This window comes from Platalea leucorodia (assembly GCF_965183815.1).
Source record: "Platalea leucorodia genome assembly, chromosome: 9".
In the NCBI taxonomy this organism is placed as follows: Eukaryota; Metazoa; Chordata; class Aves; order Pelecaniformes; family Threskiornithidae; genus Platalea; species Platalea leucorodia.
This window is the reverse complement of record NC_138831.1, coordinates 15,851,438-15,870,990: the sequence shown is the minus strand read 5'-3', so window position 1 is coordinate 15,870,990 and position 19,553 is coordinate 15,851,438. Positions and strand designations below refer to the sequence as shown.

Here is a 19,553-nt window from a genome sequence, read left to right as displayed (position 1 = left end):
CAATTAAAGACCAGCAGCAAAGCCAAAACCCCAATACATAATCACTTAAAAAAAAGAGGTAACGTAGTTGGCATTAATCTGTTTCAGCAGGGATAAAAGTCAAGCCTTTCTGCAACCAATAAGCCAAGGATTATCTATTCAGCATGAAAAAATGAAGGATGAAATTATTTACCTGGATGGATTCCAACAAATTGACCATATTGGAGATGAAGCACCCCCTGTACGCTCTATTTTAACTTTCTCTTCGCCATTTTTATTCCTTATGCTGACAATGCCGTTGAACATCCCCAACGCAAGGTACTGGCCATCATTTGTCCAGCTGATAAAACACAGACATACCGAAGAGCAAACTACTAAAAACAAGCAGCAGGAAGGTAGGATGGTACAGCATACTCAAATAGGGATGATAGATTGAAATATACTTCTAAGAGGGAGTTCTGGGAGATAGCCAGTAATCCTAGAGTTTGTTTATGCATCTAAATCCACATTTATGGCAACAGCATGCACTACAGCAAGAACATTTTATTATATACACAGAAATAAAAAAAAAAAGTAGAAATAAAAAAAAATTAAAGCCATCATCTGCTTGTAATACTTCTAACATGTGCTAAGTAACAGATACATTTTTGAGGATGACAGTGTTGGCAGTAGACCAGACTGTTTTAAAAGCCACATTTAGAACACCGATCAGATAAAACTGCATGGCGCTGGGACAGAGGAGACCTGGTTTCTATTCTTATCTCTACTGTAGTTAGATGGATGACTTTACACAAATTAATGTACCCTTGCTTCAGGTTCCCCATAATGGTAATATCTCCTTCTACTGAAAATACCAACAACGCAGAAGACTAAAAACTCTACAAACTAAAAGTATAATTATTTTTCCTCATTTTATTGTTATTGGCACAAGATGGCTAAACAGAGGGAGACAGAAGTTAAGACACTTGCTCAAGACCAGAGCACCTCTCTGACACTTTCAGAAGAATTCAGTTATAAACAGTACCAAACAAAAACCAAAACCCTTTGGAAAAAGGAAAAAAGAAAAAAAAGGAAGGAAAAAAAAAAAAAAAAGAAAAAAGCTCTCTCCGAGAAGACTACACAAGAAAGAACAAATCATCTTTGATAACTATTAGTATCATATTCCTACTGGAGCATTATAAATGCTACTCAGGTATTTTAATGATGAGAATGGCGAAGCAGCACAAAGTACACAATGCTACTGAAAAGCAAAGTAGGAGAGCCTGTCTCATACTACTAGGTGCTATCTCTGCATACGTTGAACTATTTTACTTGATTTTTTTTTTTCTTTAAGCTTGCATATTATTTTGAATTGTTTGTATTGAAACTAACTTAAATGACACAGACAATCCTTAAAACTTACCTACAGCAAGTAATCTTACTGCTAGTTTTATGTTTAGAGACTGACTTCTGTTCAGGAGACCACAAGCCTTGATTAAAGCAAACAAAAAGCCAAAGTAAATTACAAGTAAGCATTTACCAGTGTTCAAATTAGAAACTAATATTGTCAGAAAACTCAGTTGGGACTTCAGAGGGATCAAAGTCTCATCCACTGCTAGAAGGACATTTAAATATCCATTATTTATCAGTCAATGGGGGAAAAAAATCCATCCAAACTATACAGAGGGTGTCTCTGCAAAAACATCATAGCACCAAAGTAGTACATTTACACCTCACTGCACAGTCCTTTCCAACTGAGTTTAAGTGATTTAAATAAGTATCTGATGTTACTTAACTTTAGGTAGCTTTATATCTCACCTCTTCTGGATGTAAAGAACTGTACCCATCTGTAGTTAGCTTAGCTATACAACTTGAACAGAATTTACTAGCTTAATGGAAAAGTTAGAGGAAGAAGACATACCAAAATCACTGGAAGAGCAGGATGCCAACTGATGAGTAAGAGGATTGTATGAAACGCACTGTATAGAGTCATTATGCCTAGAATGAAGTTACAATCATATTTCAATAAATCATTCTTAAATGCCCCCTTTTCTGACTTTCAGCAAGATAGCTGAAAGGTTTGCCAGATGCCAGAAATAATCCGATCAGTTCATATTACATCAAATTAATCTGCAATTACTGTAAACTAAATCAGTAATAAACCTTAAAAAAATTGTCTCTAAGTGGCAGGATTCACTGTATTTCATCAAGATTAGCTGAAAATGTACATAGATGGTGGTTTGTGAAATATGATTAAAGGCTATACCCAAATTCTAAAACAAGTATGCTTGTGTACGCTCCTAGTAGTACACTAGCTTGTGCAAACTAACTAGTAATAAATGTACACGCACATTCAGAAACAGTTTGAAGATGTCGCTTAAGAGAGATGACATAAAAACAAAGCCAGAAGAAAGATGGAAATATACTGAAAGTACCAAATCTCATCTTTAGTTTGGTCTTTGAACTAGAATTATATTCATTTTATTATACAAGATCAGAGTCATATTGTGTTTCATTGTATTTTGATCTATACAGAATTTCCCCAGTTCTCTGCCAGCCCTCTAAATTTAGTGATTTATCTAGACTTCTTTTATGCCTTTAATTGCTTTCCTGCCTCATTCAGATACTTTGGCTGTTCTTTGCCTCTTCCCTCTCCTATTACCCACTCACTAGCATTTTCTCTGACCTTAGTCAACCTTCTTCCAAATCTAACAGCACGTACTCTGACAGCAGAAGTGCATAATCAAAGTCCATTTGAGAGGCACAGAATTGAAAGGCATCACTTACGTGTATTTCAGAATTCCTTCTAACTTTGAAGTCCAAATTATCACACTTTTATCAGCTGAGCCAGATGCAAAACGTTTGCCTAGGAATTAAATATAATTTAAATCCCACACATAAAAATCACTTTAACTCCAAATAATCAAAGAGAGATCAAGAAGTTCTTGAACTTGACAAGGCTCAAGTAATAAAGGGCCTAACACTGCAACTGTCTTGATGTGACTGCGCTTCTCCAACTACATGAAACTCCGATGACTTTATTTTGTTATTCCCACGGAGAGCGCCTCGCTAAAGCCCAGCCATGCAAGCAAGTAGCCAACACTGTCAGTCACAGGTTGGAGATTTATGTTAACAGCGTCAAGGGAAAAATGGTACATTTTCACAGGTATACCCTATAACTTAAACAGTAGTGTTTGAGAGGAAGTCCTTTGAGTCCCCACAGAATGAGAATCGGAGGCAATGAAAGAACTGGAAGCAGAATAAGGCCTGTAGTGTGCATGGTAATGTGTGAAGGATGAGAAGATCGGGAAGCTTTGGGATGGAGGAACTATGGGAATAAAAATCAGAGGCAAGTGGAATACCAGAAAGAGGGACCTCTGGAGTAAGCCTTCTCCTCACATCACCCCACAAACATAAACTTAACCATCACTGAAGTAAAAGGGGAGGGAAAGTGGGGACTACAGTTCTTGGATTAACAGGTAGCGTTACATGTAAAAATACGGTGCTTCTGCACATAGCATTTGTATGGCAGTTCAAACTCTCCATTAACAAACAAACAAAACCCCAGCACTCACACACATGTTCAAAATACCATTACTGAAACAACCCCGATTTCTGTATTTATCAACTAGCAATAAGAAACAGAAGATAGGCACTTTACAAACCAGACTAACAAAGCCCCCCGAAGTGATATTTACCATCTTTAGCATAAGCCACACAGTATACAGTGTCCTTATGTCCTTTCAAAGGCTGAATTAAGGTTCCATCAGAAGTATCATATACCTATTTGAACAGAGAGAAAACAAAAACAAACATACAAAGAAAAAACATACATAGAAATCTTCCGGTGAGGACTAGGATATAAAATTACTGAAGGCCAACAAGATTATACACTTTCTTTTGTGTTTGCTTTTTTGCATAGCATACAGTCCATGCAAGACAAAACATTTTAAACTGTAGAAGCAACTTTCTTTAACTTAATATTTCTCGGAATGAAAGAAGACACAGTATTAGAAAAATACATGCACAAAAGAAATTTCCAAACACCTCATTTGGCCAGCTTGTTTTACTTCTTTCCCTGCATTAGATGTTTAAACATAATAAACTACTGGAAAGGAACATCATTAAATATACCACTCTGTGAGCACTGAAAATAATAGAGCCTGCTGTCCTGCAGTTCGGAGCTACATCTCTATAATCGTGCCATCCATCCATCCCTGCAGTTTCTACACCCATCCCATCCGAAAGCTTTGCAGGAACCGTGAGAAGCGTGGTCCTGAACTGCTCTTGCCGATGAGTTAGCAGCATGCAAGCAGACCCAGGGAACCGCAAAAAGTTATAGTTGAAGCTTCTCACAAAGTATGGACATCAATTTGAGTTTCCTTCCCCTTTTCACAGAGATTTGCATGAAACTTGTAACAGTGCCGTATTTGTATACCATGCTACTGTGCTACATTTGAATACAGGTTAATGGATTTCAAACTGCCGGGTGAGGTGCGAGAGAATGAGATGATGCAAGTAACTTAAACCTCATTACTTTTGGAAATAGAAACTTAGTAAGAAATGTTAAAAAACTTCAAAACACTTTACACTTAGCCTGCATTAATATGTATGTGGATATGAGGCTGGACTAGTAGAGATAAGAGGATTTTTGATAGCTTATATTCATAAGCTACTGGGAAAGAAATCATATTCATACAGCTGTAAATGCAAGAGAAAAAAAAAGTTTCCCTACCAGCAGTCTATTTCCAGCAGCAATTATCAATTGAGTCCCATCCGGTTTGAATGCAAGATCATAAATACTAAAGAAAAAAAAAACACCCCCCCCAAGAAAACCCTGTATTAGTATGCAGAAAATATACTTCCTTTAACATCAAAGATGCCACATAACAAAAACTGTTAATTGCATACTTGAGAGCATATCTGATTCCCGAGAAAACCCCCCAAACGAAAAGAACCCTCCGTGATGGCCTCCCCACACGCAGGACACCCAGCCACTGGCCACCATCCAGGCTCCCGGCCTGGACACCGATGGGAGGCCTGGGAGATGCCCGCAGCGGTACCCTTGGAAGCAGAACCACACACATGCGGAGGCAGGCTGCTGGCCTTTGGCTAAACGTAACGTGAAAAAAGCAAAGACAACCCCCAAAAAGACTCTGCGTTACTGGATCACCGCTATCAACCGAGAGGCCGCAGGGACCCAGCCGCTGCCGCCCGCAGCTGGCCTGCCGAGGGGAAGGAGAGCGGCTGGCTGCAGGCAGCCCAGGGCTGCCGCAGCCTCCGCGCCGTGCGGCGCTGGCGGGGCAGAGCCCGCGCCGGTGCTGGCGAGCCCAGCGCGGCCTGAACGAGCTGCCCCGGGCCGCCCGCCCAACCGCGGGGAGGCGCCGCCGCCGTGCCCGAGGGGCCCCGCTGCTCGGGGGGCCCCGCTGGCCAGGCCGCGGCCACCCGGCCCGCCGCCCCACCGCCGCCCCGCGGTGCGGCTCCTGTCACAGGCCGCCTCACTGCGGGGCGGGGCGGGGCGGAGGGTCCCGGCTCTCCCCCAGGGCCGCTCACCACTGCTCGGCCCTGTCGCGCCAGGTGAGCGCGGCCCGCATCCCGCGGCCTCCTCGCCGCCGCCGCCGGGCCCTTGTTTACACCCGCCCCGCCGGCGCCACGGGCAACGCGCATGCGCCCGGGGGCCTGCCGGCCCGCCGCCACGGCAGGGGGCGCCCGCCAGCGGGGCCGGGACGCGCTTGCGCAGGACAGGAGGCGGGAGCGGCGGCGGGGCGCGCGCGCGCAGGCGGAGGGAGGGGGCGGTACCGCGGGGCGTCACGTGATGGAGGCGCCCGGGATTGCGGCGCCGGCCGGCGGGTAGGCGTCCGCGGCGAGGGGCGGGATGGCGGCGGAGCGGAGAGGAGAGGAGCGGAGCGGGGATGAAGCGCAGGGCCCGTCGGCCGGGCGGGGGTGATGGCGGCAGGTGGCGCCCGCGGGGCGGTGGCGGGCCCGGCGCCGTGTGGGGGTCCGGGCCTGGGCCCGCCGCGCCGCGGAGCCCCCCGCTCGGAGTAGGGTCCCACCCGGACGTCTCCTTCCCCGTGCAGCCTCCCGGGCGGCAGCCGAGACGGGGCGGCGGTGGAGGCGGCGGAGCGTCCCGGCCCCGGCGGCGGGAGCACCGGCGCCGCGGCGGAGAGGCGGCTTGCGAGGGAAGCGGGCGCGGCCGGGCCCAGCGCCGTCCCCGGCGGCTGGCAGAAGGTGACCCGGCGGAGGCAGTCGGGCAGGACGGCGGGGAGGATCGACGTCTGCTTTGTCAGGTGAGGCCGGGGCGCAGCGGGGCCGGCGGGCCGGTTCCGGGGGAAGGGCCGAGCGCCGCCCGCCGTCGGGCGAACGGCTGCTGCCCCCCCGGAGCTGCGAGCCCGCCCTCGCCGGTGTGTGCGCCGTACCTGGAGCGCGGGAGATGCAGTGCACGGTGTGTGCAGGATTACCTGGGAACCCTTAGTGTAGACCTTTTTTGGTCAAGGCACAGAAACTTGTGTAGTCGTCACCCTGTCAACTGCTTTTGTCATTTGGGATTTTTAAACACTCGATCAGTTTTTAAAGTGAAGAGCGAGAGAATGAAGAACTCTTCGCTAACTTACTTTTCTTTCATACCACAGTCCTGAAGGAAATAAGATAAGATCGAGAAGTGCACTTGTGGAGTATTTTCGGAAAACTGGGGAGACGACGCTGAAAGCAGAAGATTTTGATTTTACTGCTCCTTACCAGAGGAGTACCCGTTCGAGGGTGACAAGGTATGGCACAAAAGCTGCGAGAACTGTTTTAGAAAATGAGGATTGTCACAGTCAAGTGCAAGGCCTCGGTACACAAAACGGTGAAGAGGACAGAATTCGAAACGTTCAGACTGGAAATGAAAACCTGGAAGACATTACATCCACTCTGGAAAGCAAAGATTTGATCATGAAAGGCATAAACCCAGAGGACTGTTTGAAAACCAAAAAAAAGGGGGCAGGTGGGAAAAGTGCTCAGAATAAGAAAACTGGAAAGAGCTCAGAAAAGAGGAATCGAGATAATACCCAAAACAAAAGACAGAGAAGAGTATGTAACAATCAGGAAACTGAGTGCGTTCAAAACAAGAAATTCTGTAGAAAGACGGACATGTGTGTCGCTGATAGTCAGGGCACAGATGATCAGAATGCAGACCCTATGGGTGCGGGAAAAACTCTCTTAAGAATTTCCAGGTCACGGTCAGACACGCGGCTAAGGTCAGTGACAGCTCGCTCGCAAAGGGAGTTGGGGAGCCGAGCAGAGGAGGAATGTGCGGAGACAGGTTCTAATGATGCATCTTCTGCAAAATCTGAGGAGAAAACCAATGGATTGAAAACAGGGAAAGAGACAGATCGAGGGAATCCAGGTAACCAGGATTTTAAGTCCTACACTGAAACGGATGCTAACATCTTGCAGCCACGTGACAAGAAAAGCTTCACAGCAGTTAAAATGCCACCAGGTATTTGTGTGTTTTTGAGCAGAATATTATCCTAACGTTCTGCCGGGGGTCCTCCTGACTATACAAGCAAAGTATTCTCTTTCAGGTCAAGCCACTTTGACATCTGAATCTGTCTCATTTCTTTACCCAACAGCATTCAACTTAATGCAGATTTATTCACAACTGGAACTTAACCCTACTGATCTCTTTAGCTGTATAGCATAATATAATAATGTTTATTACCTTCACTGCACTGACTCTTTTAATGTTGTTGCACGGTTGGTTAGTTTGATTCATAAAAAAGGCTAGTTTTAGCTTGCTTCATGTGCTAGAATCTGTTATGTCAAATTGTCACAAAGTAACCATTTATCTTCTGAAGATTTTTCATAGAGTTGAAATACAGAGGAGTACTGGAGTGACTCGAAAGCACATTTATGCTCTGTACACCTACAAGAAATCCTTGTCTTTCCATCACAACATAAAGTGGAAATGGTGTATGAAACGTGACAGCAAAATACTTGTACTTTTTTTTTTAATGCTAAAATATTACTTCTTTACAGAAGAGTCAATCCCACGAACACAAGTGGATAGGAGGAAAACGAGTCCATATTTTTCAAGTAAATACAGTAAAGAAGGTATAATATTCTTTAGGGAAATAAATCCTTTTTTTATGGGGGGAGGAATAGGATGGCCTAAGATCGAGTGATGTTATGGAAAATTTCTTCCAGTTTTAGGTTGGCCGTGTTCAGGTGGCATCAAAGAGCTCGGCTTACTGCGCTAGTGCTGATCTTGTCCCATTTTAAGCCTTGATGGTTTGTATCTTGCAAAAAACCATTAAGGCTGGTATCAAATGCCTCAGCAGCTCTTTTAGCAGCTGTGAGGTGATGGGGTGAATGGGCTTTGGGGAATTTCTCTTCAGACCACTGAGGTGTTTCCCCTGTTGGGGGAAACCCTGTACCCTGTGGCTGCTGCTCTGCACTTACACAGGAGCCGGGGAGGGCCTCTCTCCTCGGAAAACACATGGGACGTGGAACACGGGGCACACGCAGGCAGCCTCGACTCTTACTGCAGTCCGTGCCAGGGGACGCATAGTCCCTTGCAGTTCTGTAAAATTCCTGCGTGAATTGCCATTGCTTCATCCACATATAGTGCTCCCACAAAGACGAATCTGCTTCAAAAGGTCTTCATTTTTTAAAATTCTTTTCATTTAAATAGGTAAAACCATTCTTTATTGCCCAACACTTTTTCCTGTATTGCCTCTGTGTACAGCTCCCAGTCCACCTAGAAGGAAGGCCTTCAGAAAATGGACTCCTCCACGTTCTCCTTTTAATTTGGTCCAAGAAACACTTTTCCATGATCCATGGAAACTTCTCATTGCAACCATATTTCTCAATAAAACTTCAGGTAAATAGAGTAATAGAATTTCATGTTGTATAAATGTTGGGGTGGTGTTACAGGGTCAGAACAGCTGCCATTTTTAAATAGCATTAATGAAAGAATAAATGTATATTAATTTGTGTCGGTGTAAAAAAAAAAAAAAAAATCTTTAATTTGGAACTCTTGCCTCAGAAAAAGCTCACTTCAGAAAGCATACATAGATAATAGAAAAAGAGAATTACCTGCACAGTCTTCTGTTCATGATGATTTCTTTCACTAGGTAAAATGGCAATTCCTGTGCTCTGGGAGTTCCTTAAGAAGTATCCTTCTCCTGAAATAACCAGGACTGCAGACTGGAAAGAAATGTCAGAGCTGCTCAAACCTCTCGGCCTCTACGAACTCAGAGCAAAAACTATCATCAAGTTCTCAGGTAGGTTTTCCTGAATATGTCTGTGGAATGCTCTAAATTATACTAGCAAGGCAAACAGCATTGTTTTCAAATAGTGCTTTGTGACTTTTCCTTCTGTTTGGCAAATATTGGTGGTGGTTTATTTTATGCAGCTTTGGGATATGTTGGTCTTACATATGTAAAGCTGCTGATACTGTTGTCTTAACTGAGAATGAAATAACATACATGATGAGTTCTGCAAGAGACATTTGTCTGGGAGACGACTTTGAGTGGAAGGAGATACGAACACCTGCAAGACTGATTTAGTGTTTTGCAGCACTGTAATAAGGTGGCTCTGCTCTGTTTTGCATCAGGTGACCTCCAGAAGGCCCTTCCAGCCAGAATTTTACTATGATTCTGATATCTTCTATACTTGGAATAAAAGCATTCCTCTGTGGGTTCTGAGGAGAGAGATTTAATTAGAACTCACCCTCAGTGATTTGGTTAAAAGGTGTTTAAGATGTACCGCATAGGGATTCATCGCCTACTTTCACCAGGAAATAGCTAAAATTTGTGTTTTTCATTTAAAATGTTCCAAAGTGGAGATGTGTTACAACAGCAGAGAATCAGGATTTTGTCCAGAGTTGCTTTCTGCGACCTGCCTGCCTGCAGGCAGTGAAGTCTGTGACTGTACGTTGCAGATGAGTACCTGAGCAAGCAGTGGAAGTACCCCATCGAGCTGCACGGGATCGGCAAGTACGGGAACGACTCCTACAGAATCTTCTGTGTCAACGAATGGAAGGAGGTGGGTGGCGCGGCTGTGCTGCCAGGAGCTGCGCGCTGCCGGGAGCGGGGCTCTGTCATTTGGCATTGTTGGGCTTGTACCTATGGTCTCCTTTGGATTAAAAAAAAAAAAGATAGCAATTTTTATATCTTCAGTAGGTGGAATTCCCAGAATATACCTTTTACAAGTCTGAACCTGTAAATGAAGACTTGTCACCTTGATTCCCCCTCTCTGTAATTTTCCACTTTTGCTGTGGGTTTTTTCTTATTTTCTTGATGTGGGGGTGAGTCTCTTCCCTGCTTCTGTTAAGAACCGGGTTCTTGTTTCCTGCCAGCCAGATCCTGGCGTCCCTCCGAGACCGGTGTCGGCGGGGCCTTTGCCATGCTGGGATCCTCCCACGGCGGGTGGCTGCGAGGGGCGGTCGAGGGGCCGTTTTGCGCTCTGGGGGAGGACCCCCCTCCCGATTTGCGAGGGGTGGGTGGTTTCGGGGCTGACGGAGCGCGGCGTTCCTTGGTTCACGGGGGGGCAGGCCGGCCTGCCGCCGCGCCGCGTTTCGCTGCTCCCTGCCAGGCCTGGAGAGGCCCCGAGCTGGGAGGGGAAATGCGTCAGACCGGTGAGGCCTTGTAAGAGAAGGTATTTCAGTAAACATTAAACGCTTTCGCTGTGTTTTAGGTACAGCCGCAGGACCACAAGTTAAACGTGTACCACGCCTGGCTCTGGGAGAACCGGGAGAGACTGAGCATAGACTGAAAAAAGCCGTGAACGCACCTTGGCCCTCGCCCACTTGCTCTCTGTGCAGTCGGTGTCTTTAAAGTGTCGTTCTGATCATCAAGTTCTTGAATATTTGTGTGGCGTACCCCGCTCGGGTCGTCATTGTCACAACACGTTTAAAGTCTCTATTCTTTTAATAAAGGTATGGCGGTTTTTGTGGCGCCTGCTCCCTCGGGCCAGCCCCGGAGCTCCTCGGTGCGGCTGGGCTAAGCCAGCCCGCCTTCACCTGCCCGCGGGTGCGGTGGGCCGAGGGCCGCTGTCCTTCCCGCCGCCCGTTCCTGCGGGGCCACCGGTTCCTGCGGGGCCACCGGCCCGGCAGCGGCGGGCGGGGTCTGGGCCTTTCGCATGGCGGCACGGGGCCGCCCCGCGGAAGCGGACAGCGGCGGGGGCGGTGACGGGGCGGGGCTGGGGCCGTCGCCCTCCGCCGCGGCCTGCGCGGCCCCGCGCCCTCCCCGCCGCGCTCTGTCTCCGCGCCGCCCGCACGGCGGGAGCCCGGCACCGCCGCCCGCCATTGCCGGCCCCCCGGGCCGGGGCCTGGCCGGAGGAGAGCGAGCACCGCTGCTGCCTGGCTGTTGTCACCCGCAGCGACCGATGTCGAGCTGGAGGCGGCCTCGGAGCTTTGCTTCAAGCCGCGTCGCCCCAAGCACAGACACCCCGAGCTGCGCTCTCAGTCGGAAGCAAGCAGGCTTCGCCCCCCCGAGCCCAGGCGGCGCGTTATTTTTGTCCCACCTATGGCAAAAGCAGCTGCTCCCTTTTCCAAGCCGACCTGGGCCGCAGGCTGCTGCCCCCCGCCTGGCCTGCAGCGGCCCCCGGAGGGAGGGGGCAGCCTCGGGTCTCCAGAAGTCACCTCCGATGCAGAAAGGGACCCGCAGAAGCTGGAGGCTTGGATGGAGGAGAGGAAGCAGCTCCGATCTCAGCTGGAGAGCATCGTGGATGTGGAAAAATGGCTGATGGGGAAGCCTTCCCTCAGCAGTCGGGAAGAAAGAGTCTGGGAAAGAATAAAGGCGTGCAGAGCAGAGAGGAGGGCTGAAAGCAAGTCAGCCATGACCTGCAGCCGGGGCGTAAGTGTCTGAGGAGCTGTGCTGTCCTTGGGATCGCTGCACTGTGTCTCCTGGGACCCTGCCGCAGCCTCGGCACCTGCAGGCATGGAGATTCTGGGTAGCAGTGGTCTCAGGGTTGTTAAAGGAGCAGCACCTGCCCGAGCATTCACACCCCCCCCAGGGAGTCGCACACACACCACCAGAGGCTTTCGCTGCTCGGACCGGCGTCCCTTCGCAGCGGGCAGCTCCACTGAGCCGATAGGTGCCCCTTTCCGACTCCGCGCTCACGCACACGCTCACCCTTGGGCACTTTCTCTCCCCTCAGGCTCGACCCTAGGTTTCCCTGAAGCAGGGTCTCCGACGCGGCATACACCAGATTAATTTATTGAGTGGTACAGCGGTAAAAGACAGCTCGAGCTGGGTGCCTCCGGGGAGGGACCCCAAACAAAGAAATCCCTGGGCAATTATACCCTTACAATTTAAGTTCCCCTCCCCTCACACGACGGTTTGATCTAATAGCAATATTTGGGTCTGGGGTCTTCTTGTTCCTCATTGGGTCCTTTCCCTGTCTCCAGGCGGGACATTCCTTTTCTTATCTTAATGGATGTGACTTCTGCTGACAGTTGTGGCTACCTTATCTTTCTGGTTTGCACCAGTTTCAGAGCCTTCCTTCATGTAGCTAAGTAAAAGTTCAGTATACAGTGAGCGTATCTAGGTGAAAGTTCACAGCTTGCAGCCTAAGGCTTTAGCAAGCCTTGCTATGTATTGGATTCCATTTGAGCTAGAAAGTGACTTCTACAACAGGGTATTCTCCACTCTTTTTCAGTGCTCACCACCAGCGAGCTGCCAGCCCTGGCAGGGAGGTCACCCTCCCCTTATTCGTGCACCGTACCCCCCAGCTCTTGTCACGCTGCATAACCTCCTGCACAAGCAGAAGCTGACACTGGTGGACGTGTTCAAGAAGGCTGGTATGGACAGAAGGAAGATCACGAGAGAAGACTTCATTCACGTCATCAAAGCGGTATGTCGGGAACTGAAAAGGAATGAACTGCCACAACTCTGCCATGTTTTCCTGCATGCAGACCCAGAGTGGTTTCCGTGGAGCAAATGATGGAGCTTCATGAAGGCACGTTTTCTCTTGTCTTACCCTCAAAGAATTGCTCCCATGCCCTGGGGAAAGATGAAGGGGAAAGGGAAGGGAAAGGTGCAGAGAAGCTGGATGTCACCTGGAGTGAGTCCCAGGAAGGAGCGAAACCATTGCCTCACAGTCTCTAAAGAGAGCCCCTCCTCAGTACCGTGGCTGTTGGTAGGCACTGAACTGGCATCAAGTCTCCTGGTGTCGATACTTAACCTGTCCTCACCAGTCTCATGTACATCCCCGCTGCACTGCCTGTCAGCACACGTCTGTACAGCACCGCTCGTGCTGACCCTCGCTGTCCGCAGGCTACGGTGGTTCAGAGCCTCGGAAGAGCACTTTCAGGGCTATTTGGGTTTATCAGTTCAGATGTAGTCTGATATTATAGTCCAAGCAAAAGTATGTTCTCAAAACCCCAAGGTCTGTGGAGTTCGGCATGGTAACAGCTGAGAGTTCTGCAGAGGGCGGCAAAGGTCCAGTAAAGTTGTTAATATTTGATAAACCCAAGTAAACCTCACCAGGTTTTCTCTGTGCCATCCTTCCCTGCAAAAGCATCTGGAACAACTGCAGAGTTTACCCCTCCTAGCTCTGGGCCCAGCCTCAATGTTTTTGTGATGACTCTGTCATTTTGGTTTTGGTTGCCAGAGCAAAGTTCCCATCAGCGACAAGGACCTGGAGACCGTGATCATCTTCGTGGCTTCCTCAAAGAGGGGAGATTTTATAAGCAATGAAGATCTGATTGAATGTCAAAAGCAGTGGCTGGAAATGATGAAAGGACAATCCAGAGAGACCAAAACAGGTGAGAGGAGAGCACTGTGCTGGGAAAGTGGCTCTGTTCTGTTTAATATCTTTATCAATGATCTGGATGAGCGGATTGAGTGCACCCTCAGTAAGTTCGCAGATGACACCAAGATGGGTGGAAGTGTTGATCTGCTGGAGGGTAGGAAGGCCCTACAGAGGGACCTGGACAGGCTGGATCGATGGGCCGAGGCCAATTGTATGAGATTCAACAAGGCTCAGTGCCAGGTCCTGCACTTGGGTCACAACAACCCCATGCAACGCTACAGGCTTGGGGAGGAGTGGCTGGAGAGCTGCCCAGTGGAAAAGGACCTGGGGGTGCTGGTTGACAGCCAGCTGAATATGAGCCGGCAGTGTGTCCAGGTGGCCAAGAAGGCTAATGGCATCCTGGCTTGTATCAGGAATAGTGTGGCCAGCAGGACCAGGGAAGCAATCGTCCCCCTGTACTCAGCACTGGTGAGGCCGCACCTCAAATCCTGTGTTCAGTTTTGGGCCCCTCACTGCAAGAAGGACATTGAGGTGCTGGAGCGCGTCCAAAGAAGGGCAACGAAGCTGGTGAAGGGTCTGGAGCACAAGTCTTGTGAGGAGCGGCTGAGGGAGCTGGGGTTGTTTAGTCTGGAGAAAAGGAGGCTGAGGGGAGAGACCTTATTGCTCTCTACAACTGCCTGAAAGGAGGTTGTAATGAGGTGGGGGTCAGTCTCTTCTCCCAAGTAACAAGCGATAGGACGAGAGGAAACGGCCTCAAATTTCACCAGGGGAGGTTTAGGTTGGATATTAGGAAAAATCTCTTCACCAAAAGGGTAGTCAAGCACTGGAACAGGCTGCCCAGGGAAGTGGTTGAGTCCCCATCCCTGGAGGTATTGAAAAGCCGTGTGGATGTGGTGCTTAGGGATGTGGTTTAGTGATGGACTTGGCAGTGCTAGGTTAATGGTTGGACTTGATGATCTTAAGGGTCTTTTCCAACCTAAACAATTCTATGATTCTGTGTCCTTACTGACAGGAAATACCGAACTGCATCCAGAATGTGGTTCCCTGAGGCCACTGCCCTGTAGCAGAGTGGACAGAAGGAGACTTCTCTGGGGAAAAGCTGAAGGGTCCAGGAGGTGTGCAATACTGTAGTCACCCCAACTGCAGGAGACAGATTATCCAGTCTTTTGCGTTTGGCTTAAAATCTGAACCCCGAGGTTGATGTACTGCACTAGGTGTTGTTAGTTAGCATTGATCATCGAGGTGATCAAAAGCAGACCCTCCCTCCAGCTGTTGGTGGTAGCTGGAAAACACAGATTCAGAAGAGGTTATCTTTTAAAACCTGACCCAAACCTCAAGGCTTCTCATGGTACCCGTGTCATCTTAAGCTGCAGTTTTCACATCTGTGAGAGAAGAGGCATTTTGCTGCCGTTGCATTGCACTAATTGCTTTGTAGAATAAACAGACTTCGTAAGCATGAAACACAGCAAAACACTTTGGGAAACTGCAAAGCAGGGATGGGGCCGTCTGTAATATTTGTGTCTGGATCAAAAGCTAAAGGATGTTTTCATTCAAAGATCTGAGTCTGCTGGGAGTTCCAATTTGGATGAAATGCAAAAGCCTTTTGTCTTAAATGTTGATCAGCCTTGGTGTTTCTGCTAGTTTGTAACACAGTTCCTCTGGGCTTTTTGTTTGTTTGGTTTTTGATCTATCACAGGTGTACAAGCTCCGTTCCATAAAGACACTTGCACAACTGTCAGTTGTGTAACTTCTGCTGGGGGCAAAGCCAGAGAGACAAAGCCTCGTGCTCCTACCAAGCCTGAAACACAGTTAAGGCTGTTAGAAGTTCCTCCAGTCAACACTGAGCCAGAACGCAGATATCTAAGCTATGATGAAATGGAAGAGGCTGGAAAACAGTTCAGAGACAGGAGGCGATGGAAGAAGGTATGGTGTATGTGGCGGGAAAACAAGTGCACCTGCATGCGTTGACGGGTGTGGGGTGGTTTAGAGGACAGGTTTAGAGGTACAGCAGGAAAGGCAAGGCAGGGAGCTGCTGTTTAGTGTCTCTTGACCATGTGGGACTTGCAGCTGAGGTGTTACAAGCCCTCTAAAACAATTGGTTTAGCTTCTGAATGCTTTGGTGAGATTAACATTTTTTATGGGTAAATGGCACGAAAAAGATGATGATGAAACAATTTTTATGTCTGGGGATGGAGTTTTCCTGATCACTGAGTTGTCGTGCCCACCGGACTAAGATTTGTCCCGCAAGATGCTGGTAAGCACTTTGTCCTATTCAGTTATCAGGGTAAGTGCAAGATGATCAAATGGAAATATAACACCGACTAATTCACCCCAAAACACTTTATTTGGAGCACCTTGGCAAGCGCACAGATGCACTTGCCCAGCAGTGCTAACAGGGACCTGTCCTTTACTTGCAGTACAAAGACAGCCCGCTAGAATGGAAAGAAAAGTGTCGTCTGGTGAGATCTGGGGCTGCAGCCGTTGATGAGCACTGCCTGCCGTCAACTGCAGAGGGGGACATGGGGGCACTGGTGGACCAGTACCGCAGGCATTGCTTCATGAGCTATCTGAAGAGCCTCAAGGTGTGCAGAGAACGCAACAGTCGTCTCACAGAGCTAATGCTGCAGAAAGGTAAAGCAGAGACCTTGGTAAAAGGTAAAGCCTGATGTGAATGTAGTAAATCTGAGATGTTTGTGCCTCTTCCCAAGCTCAGAAACATGGCTCATGTAGGAGGGGCTGCTGATGAAGCATGTTTGCAGCCCTGCAGGGCTATGGGATGCTGCTGGTTAGGATCAGAAAACAATCATTAGGGCCAGAGCAGGGCTGAGATAGCAAAGGGTGCTACAGATCGGCGTCTGGGCACAGCAATGGCCCAGTGCGATACCACAGCTGGCTGTGGTATCGCAGTTGCCAGTTGCCCCTGGGTTGGTAGCCAGGTTCAACCAAGAGTCCACATCATCAGACAAGTTCATGGTGATGTGGCAGGTCCAAGGTCAAGCTGGGAAGTCCATGGGTCAGGGTCGGCGGGATCCCTGGCCGATCCACAGACATGGCTGTGGCTGAGCTGGAGACCGCTGCAGCTACTGCATAGCTCAGTGGGACTGAAGGGCAAGGGTTGAGCTGAGATGGGGGTCCTGCGCCTGTGGGAAGGGTCCTGGGTGGAGCCGGTCAGGGCCATTAAGTCCTATCAGTGCACTTGGGGCCCTCACACCTTCCTCCTTTGCGCTGTGGCCGTATCCCCTCCTGGGCAGCATCGCAGACTAGAAGAGGTGATCTGGATTGGATGGGGGTGCAGCTGGGGGACAGGCCTGGGGCAGCAGGAGAATTGAAGGGTTTTCTTGGGTAAATGCATTCATCATCCTCTGTCCTCACCCCATCGTGGGGCACGGCGAAGCATGACTGTCTTCTTTTCACTGTGCACTTTGCCAACAGCCCTGCTGCACCCGGGAGACAAGATCATCAAAGAGGGAGAAGACATAAGGCAGATCAGGCAGCCTGGAGGATCCTACACCTCAGCACGTGATCCTGCTCCGTCACCTGTGAGCACATCCAGATCCAGAACTGCATCCAGAAAGCAGGCCAAAGAGGCAGAAAATAGGTTTGTTCAAAGAGGGTTTAGGATCTCCTCCTGCTGCCCTGTTGCGTGTCACTCCTCTGTGCTCGGTCCCTGCCACATTGGAGGTGGACTGAGGCGCTGGAGTGAAACGTCAGGATGCTGCAAGGGAGCAGCCAGTGACAGCGAAGAGGCAGATTCTCCGCTCGGCTGCACGGCCGCGTCTGTATTTCAGTGAAGTCATCGGGCTGCAGTGGTGCCGGTGAGCAGTTTGTGGTGCCCGGCAGGAGCGTTACAGCCTAGTTGGGTCTGGTTCTGTACCCTGAACTTGCAGAGAGCTACAGAGGTGACACTCTTCTTTCCTCGGAAGGTCCTCCTCAGACTGACTCTGCTGTCTGAAACCCACTCAGAGAATGTTTATTCTTGTGGAAGAAAGACAATCCCAAAGAATCAAGCTTTACTCTCTGATCTTGGGTGGCCTTACAGCTGCAGCTACCCTTCTCCTGTTATACTGAAAACACTGCACTTCAGTTGTTAAACCTAACATCAGAACGTCTCAAGGCCATTTGCATGGGTTGATTTTTTTTCAGAAAGCAGTAAATAGCACTTTGAAAACAAAAACTCTGCTCAGTTCTTAAATGACTGGACTCCCATTTAAGAAGTGACGCCTTTGTTCTGAGTTTACCCTGAGTGTTACAGGGGTACAAGAATTGGTTCTCAGAGGCAAGCGGCGTGATCCCACCTTCCTCCTACCAGACCAGGGCTGCCAAAGCGGCAAAGAACTTTCTCGTTCCAAAAATTGAACAATCCAAACTGTTTGGATTGGTGGAGAAACCTTTAGAAGGAAAAAATAGAGCAAAGTAGAGCATGACTTTCTTTGTTGTCTCAGTTAAAGAGTGTTTAGATACTGCAGTGACGGGCAACGTATCAGCTCTTAAGACAGCTTTGCAAGTTGGCATTTCTAATGTAAATAATTTATAATAATGACAGACATATTCAATTTATCCAGCAAGTATTTGGATCTAACACAAGGAAAGCTGGATTAAAATTATCTTCAAAAAGGTCATTTGGCAGCCCAGTTTGAAAGGTTGGCAGGTTGAATGTGCCACTGAGGAAATACTGGGGATCATCATCTCAGTCTGTTCAAACAAAACCATTCGTAACTCTCATCTCGAAAGTATCGGAAAGGGCACAGGTCTGGCAGAGCTTCCCAGCGCCTGGAAGCCCTGGTAGCTGGTTCTTGTCAGTCTCGCTTTTGCCATTTGTAGCAGCAGCAGTGAAACTGCCCAGAATTTTATTTCTGGAAAATATATTATTATCTCTTATTTTATTTTTTTTTTTTTAGGCAGTTTCAAAGGAATAAAACGCAAATGAAGTTTGCGCACATGAGCAAGTCAAAGGACAATAACTTCTGGCCAGGTCATCTTCTGGACAAGGTACGCCTGTACCTCCCCGAAATGGAGCCTGGCAGGGCACACGCCTTGTTCAGCTACGTCCGTTCAACCGAGCCCGTCTGTCCTGGCCTCTGCAGCCCTGACCGCAGCTGACTCTGGGGAGGGAGGGCGCTCGACCGGCGCAGGTGCTGCATTCAGGCGGACCCGCTTCTTCTGACGTTCTCTCTCAGCAGTGTGTGATGTGAGCGCGGCTTTCTGGTCCGTCAGTCAGCTCACGGGATCTGGGCCCGGCTGATGGAGAAAACAAAGGTATCAAACTGTATGTTCAGGTTAAAGGTGGAGGAGCCGGACAGGCACCAAAATACACTTCTCAACTGGGAGCTCCTCTGCTTGTCCAGTAACAGCCTAGGTGTTTTGTGAAAGGCAACGATCTCCGTGCTCCCTGGGCATAAGCTAAGCGCGAGAGCTGTCGTTAAAGCGTGTGCGTGGCGTGGGTGGCGGAGGGGGACGCGGCTCAGCGCCCGCTGCCGGGCTCCGGCTCCTGCTCTTCCCTCGGTGCCTCTGGCGCTGCCAGCTGCCGCCCTGGCCCCAGAGGGTGACGGTGAGGGTGAGGGCCCGGGGTGCCGGGGAGGAGGCGCAGGCACGCAGCAGGGCCCGGGCTGCGTCCTCAGCCTGGCGTCACCGAGCACCGCTGCGGTCCCGGCCGAGAGGCGAACCAGCGAGCGGGGGCTGCCCGCGGCGGGGGACGGGCCCGTCTGGGGGCCCCTTGCGGCTGCAGCCGCCCCGGGGCCGTCGCGCCCTCAGCCTCCGCTCTTCCCCGGGCTCTGTCCCGCCCTGGGCGGCTGCCCCTGCCCGGCGGGCGGATCCAGGAGCGCTGTCCTGCCCGTCCTCGCCGCCGCGGAACCGCGGGG

At 49.3% G+C, this 19,553-nt stretch overlaps 3 protein-coding genes across 9 annotated transcripts in view; 2 read left to right on the top strand and 1 right to left on the bottom strand.

Annotated features, from left to right (window-relative positions):
* IFT122 (intraflagellar transport 122) overlaps positions 1–5,587 on the bottom strand; it is a 33,987-nt gene extending 28,400 nt beyond the window's left edge. For 5 of the 7 annotated variants that reach the window (XM_082321622.1, XM_082321625.1, XM_082321623.1 and 2 more), the window contains exons 1-7: positions 5,512–5,587; positions 4,694–4,760; positions 3,657–3,741; positions 2,746–2,824; positions 1,880–1,956; positions 1,382–1,448; positions 173–319 (exon numbers count right to left, since the gene is read on the bottom strand). In XM_082321622.1, the coding sequence (XP_082177748.1) occupies positions 173–319; positions 1,382–1,448; positions 1,880–1,956; positions 2,746–2,824; positions 3,657–3,741; positions 4,694–4,760; positions 5,512–5,552 (563 nt within the window). In that variant the 5' untranslated portion in view covers positions 5,553–5,587. Of the gene's footprint in view, positions 1–172; positions 354–1,381; positions 1,449–1,879; positions 1,957–2,745; positions 2,825–3,656; positions 3,742–4,693; positions 4,761–5,511 lie in introns of those variants that run through there. The other 2 variants (XM_082321624.1, XM_082321627.1) reach the window with 2 other exon arrangements.
* Positions 5,588–5,833: 246 nt separating this feature from the next.
* MBD4 (methyl-CpG binding domain 4, DNA glycosylase) lies at positions 5,834–10,847 on the top strand (the record flags this gene model as incomplete). The annotated part of the gene is made up of 8 exons (XM_082321246.1): positions 5,834–5,890; positions 6,004–6,245; positions 6,588–7,435; positions 7,975–8,049; positions 8,684–8,818; positions 9,072–9,221; positions 9,881–9,984; positions 10,636–10,847. The coding sequence occupies 8 exons, from the start codon at positions 5,834–5,836 to the stop codon at positions 10,711–10,713; spliced, it is 1,689 nt and encodes a 562-aa protein (XP_082177372.1). The 3' UTR covers positions 10,714–10,847.
* Positions 10,848–11,140: 293 nt separating this feature from the next.
* Positions 11,141–19,500, top strand: EFCAB12 (EF-hand calcium binding domain 12). The gene is made up of 8 exons (XM_082322405.1): positions 11,141–11,795; positions 12,601–12,795; positions 13,555–13,708; positions 15,392–15,618; positions 16,113–16,326; positions 17,128–17,293; positions 18,594–18,684; positions 18,780–19,500. The coding sequence occupies exons 1-8, from the start codon at positions 11,466–11,468 to the stop codon at positions 18,783–18,785; spliced, it is 1,383 nt and encodes a 460-aa protein (XP_082178531.1). The 5' UTR covers positions 11,141–11,465; the 3' UTR covers positions 18,786–19,500.
* The last annotated feature ends 53 nt before the right edge of the window (positions 19,501–19,553 follow it).